General features: G+C 50.2%; 1 protein-coding gene across 1 annotated transcript in view; it reads right to left on the reverse strand.

Annotated features, from left to right (window-relative positions):
- Positions 1 to 15,038, reverse strand: part of ARMH1 (armadillo like helical domain containing 1) — a 45,371-nt gene that overhangs the window by 7,261 nt on the left and 23,072 nt on the right. The window contains exon 7 of the mRNA XM_037149198.2: positions 12,565 to 12,649. Coding sequence (XP_037005093.2) covers positions 12,565 to 12,649 — 85 coding nt within the window. The remainder of the gene's footprint in view (positions 1 to 12,564; positions 12,650 to 15,038) is intronic.

Raw genomic sequence — 15,038 nt, forward strand, 5'->3', positions numbered from 1 at the left:
AAGGCAAAGTACCCATAGGCTACCACAGAGAGAAGCCCATCTCCCTAAAATTGCCCCTGTGCTAGATCCTGGGGGGGGGTCTCCCCTTCATCCAGGCTCTAGAGCCATGGGACACACCAGAGAGCCAGTCCTGAAGCCCCACACAAAGCCAGTCTTGTCTCAGCCTGTTTTTCCCAATCATGAACTCAAACTTAGGGACGGGCCTTCTAGGGCAGCCCCTTTCCTCTGTGGACTGGCCTGATTCAGAAACAGAGGCTTCACTTACAAACACTTCCTATGCCTGGCCAGCCACTGCCTCTGGGCTTCCCCTTTCATCCAGGCCTTGAAATCCCAGCCGCATGCCCCGCCCAGCCCACCCCGGCCTGCAGTTGCTCTAATCTGGTCCTAATTTGGAGTCCCAGAGCCAGCAACATAGTGAAGGACACTATGAGGGAAAGGGGCAGCACACCGAGCCTCCCTGGCTTCCCCCGCACTCCCACACCCGCACAAGAAGGCAGCTGGGATGCCCCTGGCTGCTTGCAGCCACTGCCTGCCCCGGCTGGTGCCTGGGCACCAGGCAACCCTCAAGTCACTCCTCCCACTGGCTGCCTTATTGTTTAGTTTTGAAACCTTTTCTTCCCTGATCGTGAATTAGCGCAGCTTGGTGTTTGGATCCGAGTGGTTGGCTCCCAACTATGCTGTGGGACCTTGTCAGCTGCAGCACCTCTCTCGGTAGTCGTTGGGCTGTTTGGAGACAGAGCTAGTCTCCCCTTAGTGCGAGGACACGGTGGGGGAAGTGCCTGCCTATGCCTCAGGGAGCTCTTCCTGCAGCGAGGAACGACTCAGTGGACACTCAGGGTAGGAGGGAGTAGATGAAGGTGTTTTATGAAATTTCCCTGACGGCAAATGTAGGTGTTCTCCGCCTGCGTAGGACCAAGTGCTCCCAGAGACAAATGCCTGGTTCTGCCCACTCGCTCCACACTGAATGACTGACCCTTCACTGATTATGTATCTGCCACACTTGGAGCTCCTGAGGAAAATGAAGATTTATTCACCGAATCATTTTGGACTGTGTTTAAAAATTCATGACTGTCCCTGTTTACACCCAAAGTGAAAGGGCTTGCGCCTGCCCAAATGTCTCCACAAGAACCGCAGCCCCACGCGACTCTGTGCGCTGCGCTCGTCACTAAGCCCGGCAGACCCGCTCAGGGAGCGAACGACAACCGGAGACGACCGTCTTTGGCACCTTGGTCCGAAGCCTGTGGTGCTGATGGCAACCGTCCCACGTTGAAGCAGTCACTGATCTGTTCATTGATGCATCCATGTATCGAACAGACACTGAGCATCTTCTGCGTGTCAGACCCCCGTGCCAGGGCAATGAGGAAGACTAAGATGCAGTCCCTGCCCTCAGGGATGAATACCAGTAAGGAAACCGGCATTTGTGGTGTCGTGGTGGAAGAGGAATACAAAAGAAACCGGATTGGTCTGCGGGCATGTTGAGGGGGTGGGGTGGGGGTAAAGAATCAGAAGGCTTCTCTGGAGAAGGTGACAAGTGAGTGGACAAAGCCACACGGAGAAAGGAGTGGCCGGAGTGAAGAACGAGGCGAGAGCCAGGTTGGAAAGTACACCCTGTGGCCTGGCGAGCAGGGCGGTGTGGTTGGGACGCAGGGTGGTGCTGGTGGGGGTAGCCGGCCCCGCCTCTGAGGGCTTTGCATGTGCCATCCACTCTGGAGAGCCGGTGCTTTCTCATCTTTCATTTCGGAGAAAACTCAGACTCAAAAAGGGTGAGTAGCTTGCCCAGGATGAACCGGTTAAGCAGTAGAATGACTGTCGGATTCCAAAGCTCATATTCTTCACCACTAAACTTGTTGGTGGAGGACTGGGAGACCGGACTCTGTGCGGGCACCGGACTGGGGAGACGGGCTTAGTGGTGAGAAATACGAAGACCTGGATTATAGAAGGAGGCAGAAGGGAGAAGAGGGAACACACTGGAATGATATTAAGGAGTTCACTGGTCTTGTTAGAAGTTGGCTGAAGATGCAAAGTAGAAAGAAATGATGATTGTCCACGTTTCTGGGTGAGACTGAGTGGTTTTTACTGAGGTTGGGCCTTGGAAAATGAAAGGTTTGGAGCTGAAATATCAGGAGTCCAGTTCTGAGCATGGTTAGTCAAGGGGAGGTGTTCAAGGCAAGTGGGAATGAGGGTCTGGCGCTCAGGGGGGGTCTGAGCTGTAGAGAGGTCACTCAGCCACTCAGCCCGTCACCCACGAAATGGGAATAATAGTGCTGACCTCATCAGTTTGTTTTGAGGATTAGACCAGTACAGAGCTAGAGCAGTACTTAACATATAGTAAAATACTTCTGTTATCCATTATTGTTTCTGTCATTATAAGTGGTAGTTAAAACCGTGGAAGTGGAGGCTCTGACCAGGTAGCTCAGTTGGTTAGAGTGTTGTTTCGATACGCCAAGGTTGGGGGTTCAGCCCTTGGTCGGGGCACCTACAATACGCAACCAGCGAATGTATAAATAAGTGGCACAACAAATCAACGTTTCCTTCTCTCTCTTCCCAGCCCCCCTGCCCCCAAATCACGAATGAAACAAAAAACCCATGGGAGTGGATTAGGTACCACAGAAAGAAAAGAAAGAAAGGAGGACCCAGGGCTGAATCCTAAGAGAAAAAGAAAGGGGGTGGTGGAGGACCAGGAACGGACTGAGAAGCAGTTTCCAGAGAGGTGGCAGGATGCCAGGAGAGCTGGGTCTGGGAAGGAGAGGAGAGTATTCAGGGAAGGGGGTGGATCAGGAGAGCTTGAGAAGTTGAGGGTTTTGCCCAGCGAGGCTGGGAAGCAGCTCGGCAGGGCGCATGCTCATTCACTCGGCAAGTATCTGGGGAGCAGGTGTCAGCCACAGTGTGCTAGTGCTGACCGAGACAGCAGTGAACCGTGCAGATGCAAGGAGTGGGCCGCTGACACTCAGTGCAGGCTGCAGCGCAAGAGGCAAGAGTCCGCCCATCCAAAGAGGAACCACAGCACCACAGCCGTCGGTACTGGGAGAAAGCTTGGTAATCACCTGTTGGACAGACAAACTCAGCACAGATGACTTGCCCAGGGAATCACAATAAAAGAGGAGACGGCGCTGCAGCAGCAGGCTTGGTATTCTTTCGGCAGAAGAACCCTTAGAAATGGGTCTGCACCTGGGAATTGTGGCTGTGCCATGCAACCATTTCCAAGCACTCAGTACTGAGGAGGTTTGTTTTACAATTCTTTGCTCCTAGAGCCTTGGAAAACCAGAATCCAGTGTTTTCTCTTCATTTCCAGACAAGACTGCCACCTGCTGGCCACAGCTGAGAAGTACGTGTCAATGTGCGTCCACACCCAGGTTGGCTTCCTTTTCCCGTAGAACAAGGAGTGCAGGTTTGGCAAGTTGTGCCGTCGTAGGGAAGAAACCTGTGTCAGGTGCATCTTCCTGACCAACTACATTCTGTTGCCTACTTCTGTACATTTTCCACCTCTCTCACCACATCCTGCTCAACACCCAATGTTGAAACATTAAAATTATATTTTATACACTATTTCATTGGAAAAAGCGAGGCCACGGAGTAACTAATGCGATGTGCTGTGGTGGTATGTGAATTGCTGCGTGTGCCTGGCATCTGCTCTCCCGGGCCGGTCTCTCACCGCGTCCAGCCAGCCCACTTGGCGGCACCTGCCCTGCCCCGGAGTCGTCTGGATCAAGCATTGCTATACCAGGGGTGCGAGGGGAGACACCACCAGGCCAGGGGGGACAATGAGCTTCTGAGGAGCCAGGCAAATTGGGAAATAAGAAATTTTCCCACGGGCTTTCTATTTTTAAACAATGCCGGGAGACTGTATAATGAAACTCACAAATGCCAAATAAAGTGGTGTAACCGAAGTGCTCATATAATTTTGGGGATACTGTAGCATTGGTGGTTCAGTGGTAGAATTCTCCTATAACTTTAGGGAACTAGCATATCCTTAGAAAATATTCAGCAGATTTTTGTGTGGAACCATCATTTGGTGTCAGAGTCTTGTGAAGCCCACAGAGATGGAATGAAGATTAGCAGCTTCTAGGGGCCGAGGGCTGGAGATGGCGAGCAAGTGCTTAGTAGCACAGAGTTTCTTTTTGGGTATTAAAATGTGTTAGAGCTACGGGTGGCGGTTACTTAACATGCTAAATGTAGACCAAGTGGCACTGAATCGCTCATTTTCAAATGGTTAGTTTTATGTCTTGTGAGTTTTACCTCAATTTTTAAAATGCTTTTATGAAGAAAAGGTAAACCAAATCTGTAATTAATTTCAAAATAAATCATACTTCTTAGTATTAGGAATCTGTATAATGTCACAAAACCGAGAAACTAGGCAAAATGAACAGTGACGTTCTTGCCTACCACCAGCCTCTCCAGGTGCATTGAGTGGGTGGGGGAAGAGATGTCACACAGTCGAGGACTTGTCCATGTCCGCCCTGTTTGGTCACTCAGGGCCACTGTTTCCCTGCACTAACACCCCCAGGAGACTCCGCTCAGTCGGTGCGGTGCAGTTTGCTCAGCCATTCACTTTGTTTGTGGCCCATGAGCCGCACTTTCGACTTCACTATCTGGAGTCACTGTATCAGTAAATCTAGTTACTCACAGGTTCTGGGTCAATCAGACAAAAATTTTATTCTTCAAATGACCTTTTTCCCAATTTCACAAGCATTTCCACTTTACCATAAATTTGTTTTTTATACCCATTTTTTGATTTTTCAGCAATTCTTATTAGATGGTATATTAGTTTTAAAACATGCCCCACAAAGTTTTTTTCCTTCACGGAAAGTATGTTTTCCTTCAAGAGCTGGAGCCCAATTCTCCTCCCCATGGGTGTGGGCTGGACTTAGTGACTGGCTTCTAGTGACTAGAGTAAAACACAAGTGACGGAAGGGACAGTGTGCAACTTCTGAGATTGGATCGTAACTGCCTTTGGGGCTTCCTCTGCTCTCTGGGACCACCGGCCCCGGGAGAAGCAGCTGCCATGTTGAGCGGACACTGGAGCAGCCCTGTGGAGGGGCCTGCATGGTGAAGAACGGAGGGCTCCCGCCAGCAGCCTGCACTAACGCCAGGCATGTGAGCAAGCCACAGTGGGGCCTGTCGGCCCAGGCGTGCTTTTGGATGACCGCAGCCCCTGCTGACCACCTTGCTGCAGCCTCGTGAGACACCCTATGCCAGAACGCCTTGTGAAGCTGGATTCCTGACCCACAGAAACTATGTGAGATAATGAATGGTTTTTGTGTTTTTTTTGTTACTAAGTTTTAGGGTAATTTGTTATTAGCAATAGGTAACAAATATAGATAGGCTGATTTAACAGCGTTTGCAGATTTCTTTCATTTTATCTTCCTAGCAGGATCTTAAGGCATCTTCCTTCGTCTCTGCCCAAGAGTGTGGCTGTGGGGTGTGGCTGCGGGGCGGGGCATGGGGCGGGGAGGGGACCTAGTAAGGGAACCCGCTGGAAGTCACCGTACCGCCCGGGCTGGAGTGCCCATCCTTGAGAAGAGGGGGTGGGGGTGGGACGGGACAGAGAACAGGAGGGGGCAACAGAGGGCAGAGAGGGGCACTGAGGGGCAGAGAGAGTATGAAGTCCCTGAGAACTCTGAAGTTCCGGCTTCTCCCAGTTCTCTTAGGCATTAGCAATACAACGGATAGGAGCTGCTATAAACTTTGCGAATATTTAAAGGAAACATGTTTTCAGTAAATTGATGATTTGGTGAGTTGGGCACTCCGCAAATCGGTCATTTGGCAATTGATTTTTAGCAAACATACATTTGGCAAATTAATTTTCAATAACTGGTCTGCTTCTGATGAAGTCAAATAGTAATTTTTATGTTGCTAAGGTAACAATTTATTTGTAAAAGATATTAATATATTTACATGCACATATCATATACATATTTCAAATCCCCAAAAGAATGCATTAATTTATCCTTCCAAAAAACTTTATGACTTTGAAATTTCTCTCCTCTAGGGAGGGAGACAGTGAGCGAATACTTCTGTGGCTCTAGACAACTTGTCATGATTAAGTCCCTGTGTCACGCTGATTCCTGGAACAGCAAGTCTCCCTGGGAGGAGACAGCCATTTTTCATTTCACGAGCAGTTATAAATGGAGATGAATTCCAGGCAGGCCCACTTTGGAGAAGTCCTCCCTTAAATTTTGGCTCACTTAGGTTAAGTGGGATCATTGAAAGAAATTCTAAAATCTTAATTCTATGGGGAAAAAAACCCCTCAGAAATGAGCAGATGGAAATGTCAGCACCCTTTCCCTGGTTATTTCTCCTTCACAGTGGAGCACAGACAAGAATGGACAGTAAGAACCTCTTGCAGTGGGGACTAGACAGCCACTGCTTTGGGCACAGGTTCCCTCCTCTCCTCTTTAAAGAGCCTGGCAGGGCAGGGCGTCCCCAGAACCTCTGACACAGGGCACCCTGGCCCACCTGTCCCTTCAGGGAGATGCAATTTAAGAAACCCAGCCTTGCCAGACAAACATATTTCAGGAAACGGCATTAAAATATGGAGAAAGGAGAGAAAAAGGAAGAAAGAGAATCTTACCTCGCTTGGACAGGCAGAGGGCTACCGCCACATGTCCCCACTTCCACTAGTCCCACTGATTTAACCTTGGGGTCTATTTGGCCCTCTTCCCACTGAGATGCGGGGGTCTATGTGCTTCCCCTCACACGGGTCGGGAAATGGTGCTGTGTGACTTAGAAGGCGAGGTCAAGAGACGCCAGGCAGCTTCAGTCTGGCATGTCTGGCCGCACGCTCCCTCCTGGCTGCCCTCTCCTGGAACCCAGCTGCCAGGCCGAGAACCCTAAGCTACATGGGGAGACCACGCGTCCGGCCGCAGTTAACAGTCCCAGCTGTGGGCCCAATGACTGCAGCCCTCCTCTGCCACCCAAGGCCGAGACTCGGGTGAGGCAAGAGGTATTTCCTCTGATACGAAATCTAAGGAAGAGGTCCAGAAACTCAGCAATCTTTAAAAAAAAGTCAATGTGATCTTTTTAAAAACCAAAAGATTAATGCAAGATTATTTATGATAAACAGCCTACCAAAGTGTTAAGTAAAAACAGAATCAGTTAGCGTGCTGTGGGGAGCCATACTGGAATCCGAGGCAAAAGGATAAAATAGCAGATGGTGAGGCCAGACTCATGGGACAGAGAGAACCCATCTCTGCTGCGCCCCGTTCAAATCCCTGGCCCGCCTCACAGGCCAGAGTAAACAGTGACGGTGACGGCTCTCCGCCACTAAGTTTGGGGCGGTCTGTCACGAGCAACAGGGAACCAGAACACACAGCCTGTGCTCTGGAGGCCGAGCCGGCTCCCGCCCCGCTCCAGGAGCCTCCTCCTCCTCTCCCTTCCCCAAACCCTCCTCTTGGGCTCTCAGGAAGCAAAGCCCTTTACGACACAGCCTCCACTAGGCCAGCTCAACGGAAACAACCAGGTGTTTCAAATTCTATCTCCAACATGATGGCCGTCAGTCCAAATTAGGGTCACACATAATTCAGCCACCCCAATTCATTCATTTAACAAATATCTAAAAACTTAATTTTGCCTTTACGGCTCAGGCACTAGGGACACAATAGTAAGCCAGGAAGATGCAGTCTCAGCCCTTCTGGGCTGACTTGCTAACAGAGGGCAGACAAGCAAACAAAGAAACCAAGCAGGTGATTTTCGGAGGTGGAGAGAGCTGTGCTGTGATATGACGCAGAGACCCGAGTGGGTGGTGAGAGGGAGTGAGGACGCTTTAGAGACAGTGGTCAGGCAGGTGCCTTTCAGAGGTGACCTCACTTGAAGCCGACACTTAAGTTTGAGAAGTTGTCCATCAAGCCAAGGTTTGAAGAAGAGGCTCCCCGGCTTCCCTGGCTACGGCGGGCGTTTGGGTGTCGGTGTCGGTGTAAGGGAAGGCCAAAGAGCGACACGGTCCAGTTTACATTTTAGAACTACCACTCCGGCTGATCTTCTGTGGGAGAACGGATCACACGGACCGCGGGCCAGAAAGGAAGCAGAAAGGTAAGTTGGGAGACAGGATGGTGGCTCGGCCTAGGGTGACCACAGTGGGGACAAAGAAGGTGAGCAGAGATGGAGCCCAGGGACTTGGCAAGGATGGGGTGGGGTGGGACGTGAGGAAAAGAAGGTCCTGGCGTTGGTCCTGCACCTTTTACTTAAGCAGCTGCATTGGTGGTGGCACCTTTCACTGAAAATAGGAAGAACAGGCTCAGGGGAGAAAATCAAGAATTCTGTTTTGGCTACAAGCTTCAGATGTGTCTATTGGATGTCCACGTGGAGATTTCAGGGGCAAGGTCAGGGCTGGAGATACAGACTTGGTGTCTGAAGAGATAACATATACAGGACATTTAAAGCCGTGGGACCAGACAAAATCACAGGGAGGAGGTGCTGGTAAAGAGATGAGAAGTGTGTTGACCCAACAGTCTGGCCGACAAATAGGAGATCAGCACACGTGGCAAAACCGACAGGCAGGAGGAAGTCTGGAGCAGCGTCGTAGCAGACAAGCGAAGAGAGTGAGCTGCTGTCGACTGGCTGGGTCGGAAGCAGCTGAGAGATCGAGCAAGAAGAAGACGGAAAAATGATTAGCTTGAGGGGCACTTTGTGTCAAGGGTGTGCATCCCTAAACACTGTAACAGAATTTTACCCTTCTGCGGGGGCATGTCCTTTAAATCTCTTTTACTCCACAGATGACCAAGGAGGCCCTTTATTCAGATGGGAGACACAGAGCATGTCTCGGCACCAGTGAAGATGGCTCACTGGAAGGGAAGGCCGTGGGAGCTGCCGAAGAGAAGCCCGAGGGAACGTGCGTCGGAGAACATGCAGACGCAGAAGAGGTGGCCTGTGTTGGCAGGGGGACCCGCCACTGAAATGGGACAGAGGAGAGAATGGAGCTGGGCAGCTAGGAGGAGCTGGAATTCACACACACACACACACACACACACACACACACACACACACGGGGAGGTGTGGCCACTGCCTGGCTCCTCCACAGGTGACAGCCACGGCCGTGGGAGGTGGCCAGGCCCCTTGCCTCTCCAACTGCAGACTCTGCCTGCGAATCCCGCTTTCCCGTAGCCTTCTCGGGGAAGGAGGTCGCCCGCACTCCCGCCCCACGCACAGCAGGGGAGGTAGAGTGCACGTCCTTCTTACGCTCCTTCTTCCAAACCATTCATTTTTCTTCTCGATACAAATACAAACAGAACCCCCAGACTTGGTGCATCACAGATGTTTAACCAATAGTTGTTTTTCAAAAACCAACCCTGCTCCCATTTTAAAAAAAAATATTTAATTTATTTTATTTTTAGAGAAGGGAAGGGAGGGAAAAAGAGAGGGAGAGAAATATCAGTGTGTGGTTGTCTCTCATGTGGCCCCCACTGGGGATCTGGCCTGCAACCCAGGGATGCCCTGACTGGGAATCGAACTGGTGACCCTTTGGTTCACAGCCCACGCTCAATCCACTGAGCTACATCAGCCAGGGCTAACCCTGTCCTTTTAAGGTTGGTCAGTTCAGTTATACTACTTCCTCCTCTTGGTCACAGGCTTGTCTATCTTGACTGTTGCCACCACCCTGGGGGTGAGGGAGAAGCTTCATCCTGGTCTTGCAATTTGACATCCTCGATTCAAGAGAAGTTCCTCTCCAATCCTCTGCAGTCACCACTGTGAGGGCCCACCTCAGACCAGTCAGAGCCCCCCTCCCCTGCCTTTGGAGGGTGTGAGTGGAGAACCTGAATACAGGTTCTCTCCCTCAGCCTCCACTCCGTGGACCGAGGGGCCGTGTGAAACAGGTCCCTCTAGGTCCCCCCATAGGGGGCAGTCATTCCGTGTGCATTCTCTATACTCCAAGTTACACGAAGACTATTTTGCAGTGGCTGGTGAAAAAGGATAATTCAACAGACGTTTCTCAGGCACCTGTTACGAGCCCGGCACACTTGAAATAAGTTGAGGTACAGAGCTTCACTATGCTCACACGGGCTCGCAGCAAACCAAAAAGGCTACGATGAAGCTTCATGCTCTGCCTGCCACAGTGGTTCGTGTCACGCAGTCAACACAGGGCGACTCTGAATTGGCCCCAGTGTGGGAAGGAGTTGATCTAGTTCTAACCCAGGCTCCTCAGCAGCAATGAAGCTAAGCCGTTTTTCATACATTTACTCAACGAACTTCTACTGAGCTCCCATTATGTCCCCAGGCCCTGAGCCGGGAAGAGAAACGAGTCAGACCGAGCCCCTGCCCTGAGGTTGCTCACAGGGCTGGAAGTGAAAGGCACACGGGCAGGTAGTCACTACAGGTGTGTGGGCAGTGCTCACTCACTGCTCACTCATTCATTCAGCAAGCATGGACGGAGGGCCCAGCGTGTGCTAGGGACTGTGCTGAGGATATAAGGACAAAAACTACGTGAGTTGCTCTGAAATTGCGCACAGTCTTCATAAAGGGCAGTTACCACTCTGGAGACAACTTCACCAATGGAGGGGGTTCTAGAGGGGAGCAGGGTAAAGTGTGGAAGGAGGGCTGACATTTGAGCAGGGGTGGAAGGCAGGTTAGGGAAGACCTTAGAGCAGAAATGCTTAAGCTGAGAAGAGATGGTTGAGTGGGCGTGGTCACGCCTGCCATGTGGAAGTGGGTTTGGGGGAGGGAGGTCTCACTGCCTCCCAGTTTTCCCTCCTTGCGGTTTAGATTAAGCTTCCCAACACGATTCCACTAACACACCACTCCCTTGGCCCAGTGCCGGCAACAAGCTTCTGACCTGAGGTGCCTCCACCACTCCATCTCTCACTGGCAACTCCTCCCCAGCTAGAGATTCTGCTCTAGCTGGTAATCCATTTCCACATAGCATTCTCAACATACAAGGTCCGGCCCTGGCTGGTGTGGCTCAGTGGACTGAGTGCCGGCCTGCAAACCAAAGGGTCGCCAATTCGATTCCCAGTCTAGGCGCATGCCTGGGTTGGCCAGGTCTCCAGTGGGGGGCATGTGAGAGGTAACCACACATTCATGTTTGTCTTCCTCTCTCCCTCCCTTCCCCTCTGTCTAAAAATACATAAATAAAATCTTTTTTTTTTTTAAAAGGTCCGTATACCCACACACGCCTGCAGGGGTCAAACAAATAAAAATTGACAAGACTGTTGAAGGAAAAATACAACTGACATTTAATTTCAACACTGCCTCCAAAAAATAATATTGAAAGTGAGCCTTCAGACCTTTGTTGATCTTCTGCAGGATCTCTCTTGAGTACCTGAACCCCAGTACCGCCTGCTCCGCTGCCCCTCCCAGACTTCTTGTGTGTACTAACGTGTGCGGCGCCCAGGTCGTTCCTCCGTCCCGGCCTCCTCGGCCCTGCCCGTCCCCCCTTCCATATGCCATCTCACTCTCCACGCCTCTGCATTCAGCTCCACCAGTACATTCCCATTTGGTTGTATGAACAGCCCAAAAGGCTTCCCACCTGGCCTCCCCGCTCCAGTCTCCCTGTGGCTCTGGCCCACCTACCATACCACACCCAGGCCGCTTCCTGCGGGGGTGCTTTCCCTGTGCGTTCACTGGTCTGTGGTTCACTTTTCAGTGGCTCTGTGCCACCCACTGGAAAGAGTGCCCACTGCTCCATCTGGCAGTCAAGGTGCTTCCCAGTCCGGTCCTGGCCTACCCTTCTAGGTCCTCCTGGACCAGCCCTCCACCAGGTGATCTACCCATCATTCCCCACACACACCTTGCTTTTCCCAATGCCCAGGCCTTCGCTTGTACCATCGCCCTTTCCAGAGTGCACTCCTCTGCTCCTTTCCACTTTCCTAAATCTTCCCCATGCTCCGAGACTCAGCTCAAACACCACTCTCTCAGCAAATTCTTCCTCTGAATGAGCCTTCCTGATAAAAACAGAATCTCTCTTCTAAATCACTAAAGGGACAGGGAAGGAAATAACATCCTGTAAAAACCTGCCATGTGCTACCTGTGAGAAGCATGTGCTTCGGGGTCAGACAGGTCTGGTTTGCATGTGATTAGCTGGGTAACGTCCAAAAGTGTGTTCTCTGTGCTTCAGTGCTTTCGCTTGAAAACCATAACAGCGCTCACCCCCTCCATTCATCCACTGGGATATTCAAATACCCAGTATGTGCTTGGCCCTGCATTCCTGTGGGTATTCTGAGAACTATTTGAAATGATGCATGGAAAGTTGCTGGCACATAGGGGCACTCGAGAAATAAAAACTTACTAATAATGCCATCACCTGATTCAGTTTCTTAGAAGAAGGACAGTCCTCAGGGCGATTTCTGTTGAGAGCGGAAGCATGGAATAAGACCAGGAAAAAGAGCTAGCTCTGGACGAGGCAGATTCTAAACAACTGTTAAAGCACCATATTATTGATTTGAAGTATAGAATGTGACTTACTTTCTGAATAACTTGCCCATCAACACTGAATCACCACCTTCCACCTGCCAAGGCTATCCAGGATACTCAACAAGGCTCCTTGTGAACAGGAGAGAACTTTTAAGAGCAGATGTACCTTAGCTCTCCCTGCCACCTTCCATGAGGTGGAGTGGACCTGGCGGCTCCCCTTACCTTCATACTGGACTTCCAGGTGCATCGTGCGCAGCACGTTCAGCACGCAGTCCACGATGCTGGGGTGCGTGCTTCCGATGATCGGCTGGCAAGACAAACGGGACAAGGCAGTTACTCCTCACATCTTGTCCATGTGGGAGGGATGAAAAGCAGCCTGGTAAACGGTGAGAGTGAGGGCGGCCGGAAGTCACTGGGCCCCAGTGACGGGGCCAAGAAGCTACCGAGTATCTGCTGAGGTTACCACTGAACCCCTCAGCTCAGGAGGCGTTTGGTTGAGGCTAGCTACTCACCTGCTGGAAGTGCAAGGACAAGTTGGCTACCTTGCATAGGGGAGGGCGGGTACACACCAGGGAGGTGGGGAGATCCTGAATCTTCTCTCCCTTAGGAGCCTTACCCAGTCAGGGAACCCTACTTTCCTACATCTTCAACCTTCACCCAGGCATTGGTTCCTGCCCTCCAGCACGAAACATCCTCTTGCACACCCAGACCGAACACAACTGTCTTTCAACTCTGTCTTCTCTTGTTATTGCTCTTTTTGCCCTTTATTCTCAGGCTTCCCAGGGGAAGCCACTTCTTCATCCTCTGAAAAGCTGCTGCAATTTAATTTTTCCTGCTATAGGGAAGTCCCCTAATTCACCAGACTTTTCCTGCTGGGACCCTTTCAGCTCTCCCTGTACCTAATCTCTCTGCTGTATTCGGCCCAGCAGATCGGTTACTGATATAAGCAGATCCTCCTCATTGAGTGTTCTTTTCCCTTGATCATCACAGCCTTGTTTTTTTTCCTGTTTTCTTTTTATGGCTTTCATCATTCTTTTTCAAAGAGGCAGAGTGGATGTCAAAAGAATAAAGACTCTACAGTTAGAGAAAGTGGATTTAAATTTCCACTTAGCACAATAAATACCTCTTACTTAGTGTGTGGCCTTGAATAAGAAAACACCCCCCAAAGGCTCAATTCCATCATTTTTTTTCATGTTTTTTTAAATTTATTTTTTTATTGATTATGCCATTACAGTTGTTCTATTCTCCCCTTCATTCCCCTCCACCCTACCCCCCCATCCCCACCATTACCCCCCCTTTAGTTTATGACCATGTGTCTCAAGTTCTTTAGATTCTATATTTCCCCTACTATTCTTGCCCCCCCATCAATTTTCTATCTACTGTCTATGCTACTTATTTTCTGTACCTTCTCTCCCCTTCTCCTCCTCCCCCTCCCCTATTGCTAACCCTCCTTGAGATCTTCATTTCTATGTTTCCACTCCTGATCTAGCTGTCCTTTTAGTTTGCTTTTGTTTTAGGTGTGGTGTTAATAACTGTGAGTTTGCTGTCCTTCCACTGTTCATGTTTTTTTAACTTCTTTTTCTTAGATAAGTCCCTTTAACATTTCATATAATAAGGGCTTGGTGATGATGAACTCCTTGAATTTGATCTTATCTGAGAAGCACTTTATCTGCCCTTCCATGCTAAATGAAAGTTTTGCTGGATAGAGCAATCTTGGTTGTAGGTCTTTGGATTTCATGACTTGGAATACCTCTTTCCAGCCCCTTCTTGCCTTTAAGGTGTCTTTTGAGAAATCAGCTGACAGTCTGATAGGAACTCCTTTGTAGGTGACTGTCCCCTTAGCTCTTGCTGCTTCTAGGATTCTCTCCTTCATTTTAATCTTGGCTAATGTAATTATGATGTGCCTTGGTGTGTTTCTTCTTGGGTCCAACTTCTTTGGGACTCTCTGAGCTTCCTGGATTTCCTGGAAGTCTATTTCCTTTGCCAGCTTGGGGAAATTCTCCTTTATTATTTGTTCAAATAAGTTTTGCACTGGTGGCTGTTCCTTTCCCCCTTCTGGTACCCCTATAATTCGGATGTTGGAGCGTTTAAAGATGCCCTGGAGGATCCTAAGACTCTCCTCATTTTTTTGAATTCTTGCTTCTTCACTCTTTTCTGTTTGGCCATTATGTGCTTTCTTCTGGTCCACTCCATTGATTTGAGTCCCAGTTTCCTTTTCATCGCTATTGGTTTCCTGTGCAATTCCATTCATTTCAATTAGTTTCGCCTTCATATGTTTTTCTAATTTGTGGCTATAATCAACCAGTTCTGTGAGGGTCCTGATGACCAGTGTTTTAAACTGTGCGTCTGAGAGTTTTGCTATTTCTTCATCGCTTAGATTTATAGGCTCTGGGGCTTTGAGATCTTCTTGAGCCATTTTTGGTCTGTTCGTGCCCGGTAAGTATGAGGAGCGGAGCCTTGGACTCCCAGGTCGCTGGGTTGTGATGCTGTATGTGGGGGCGTGGTCAGAGCGGGGAAATGGCGACCCCCTCTGCTGTTTCGCACCACTGGGTGAGGAGCAGAGCCTTAGGTGGTTTACCAGGGTAGGGCCACTCAGGTCGCTGGGTTATGACGCTGTATGTGGAGGTGGGGTCAGAGCGGGGAAATGGAGGTGCCCTCTGGTGCTGCTCGCCACTGGGGCTTGCTGGGTCCCGTCT

This window comes from Artibeus jamaicensis, unplaced genomic scaffold (genome assembly GCF_021234435.1).
Source record: "Artibeus jamaicensis isolate MK-2021 breed Jamaican fruit bat unplaced genomic scaffold, CSHL_Jam_final scaffold_847, whole genome shotgun sequence".
NCBI classification, from domain to species: domain Eukaryota; kingdom Metazoa; phylum Chordata; class Mammalia; order Chiroptera; family Phyllostomidae; genus Artibeus; species Artibeus jamaicensis.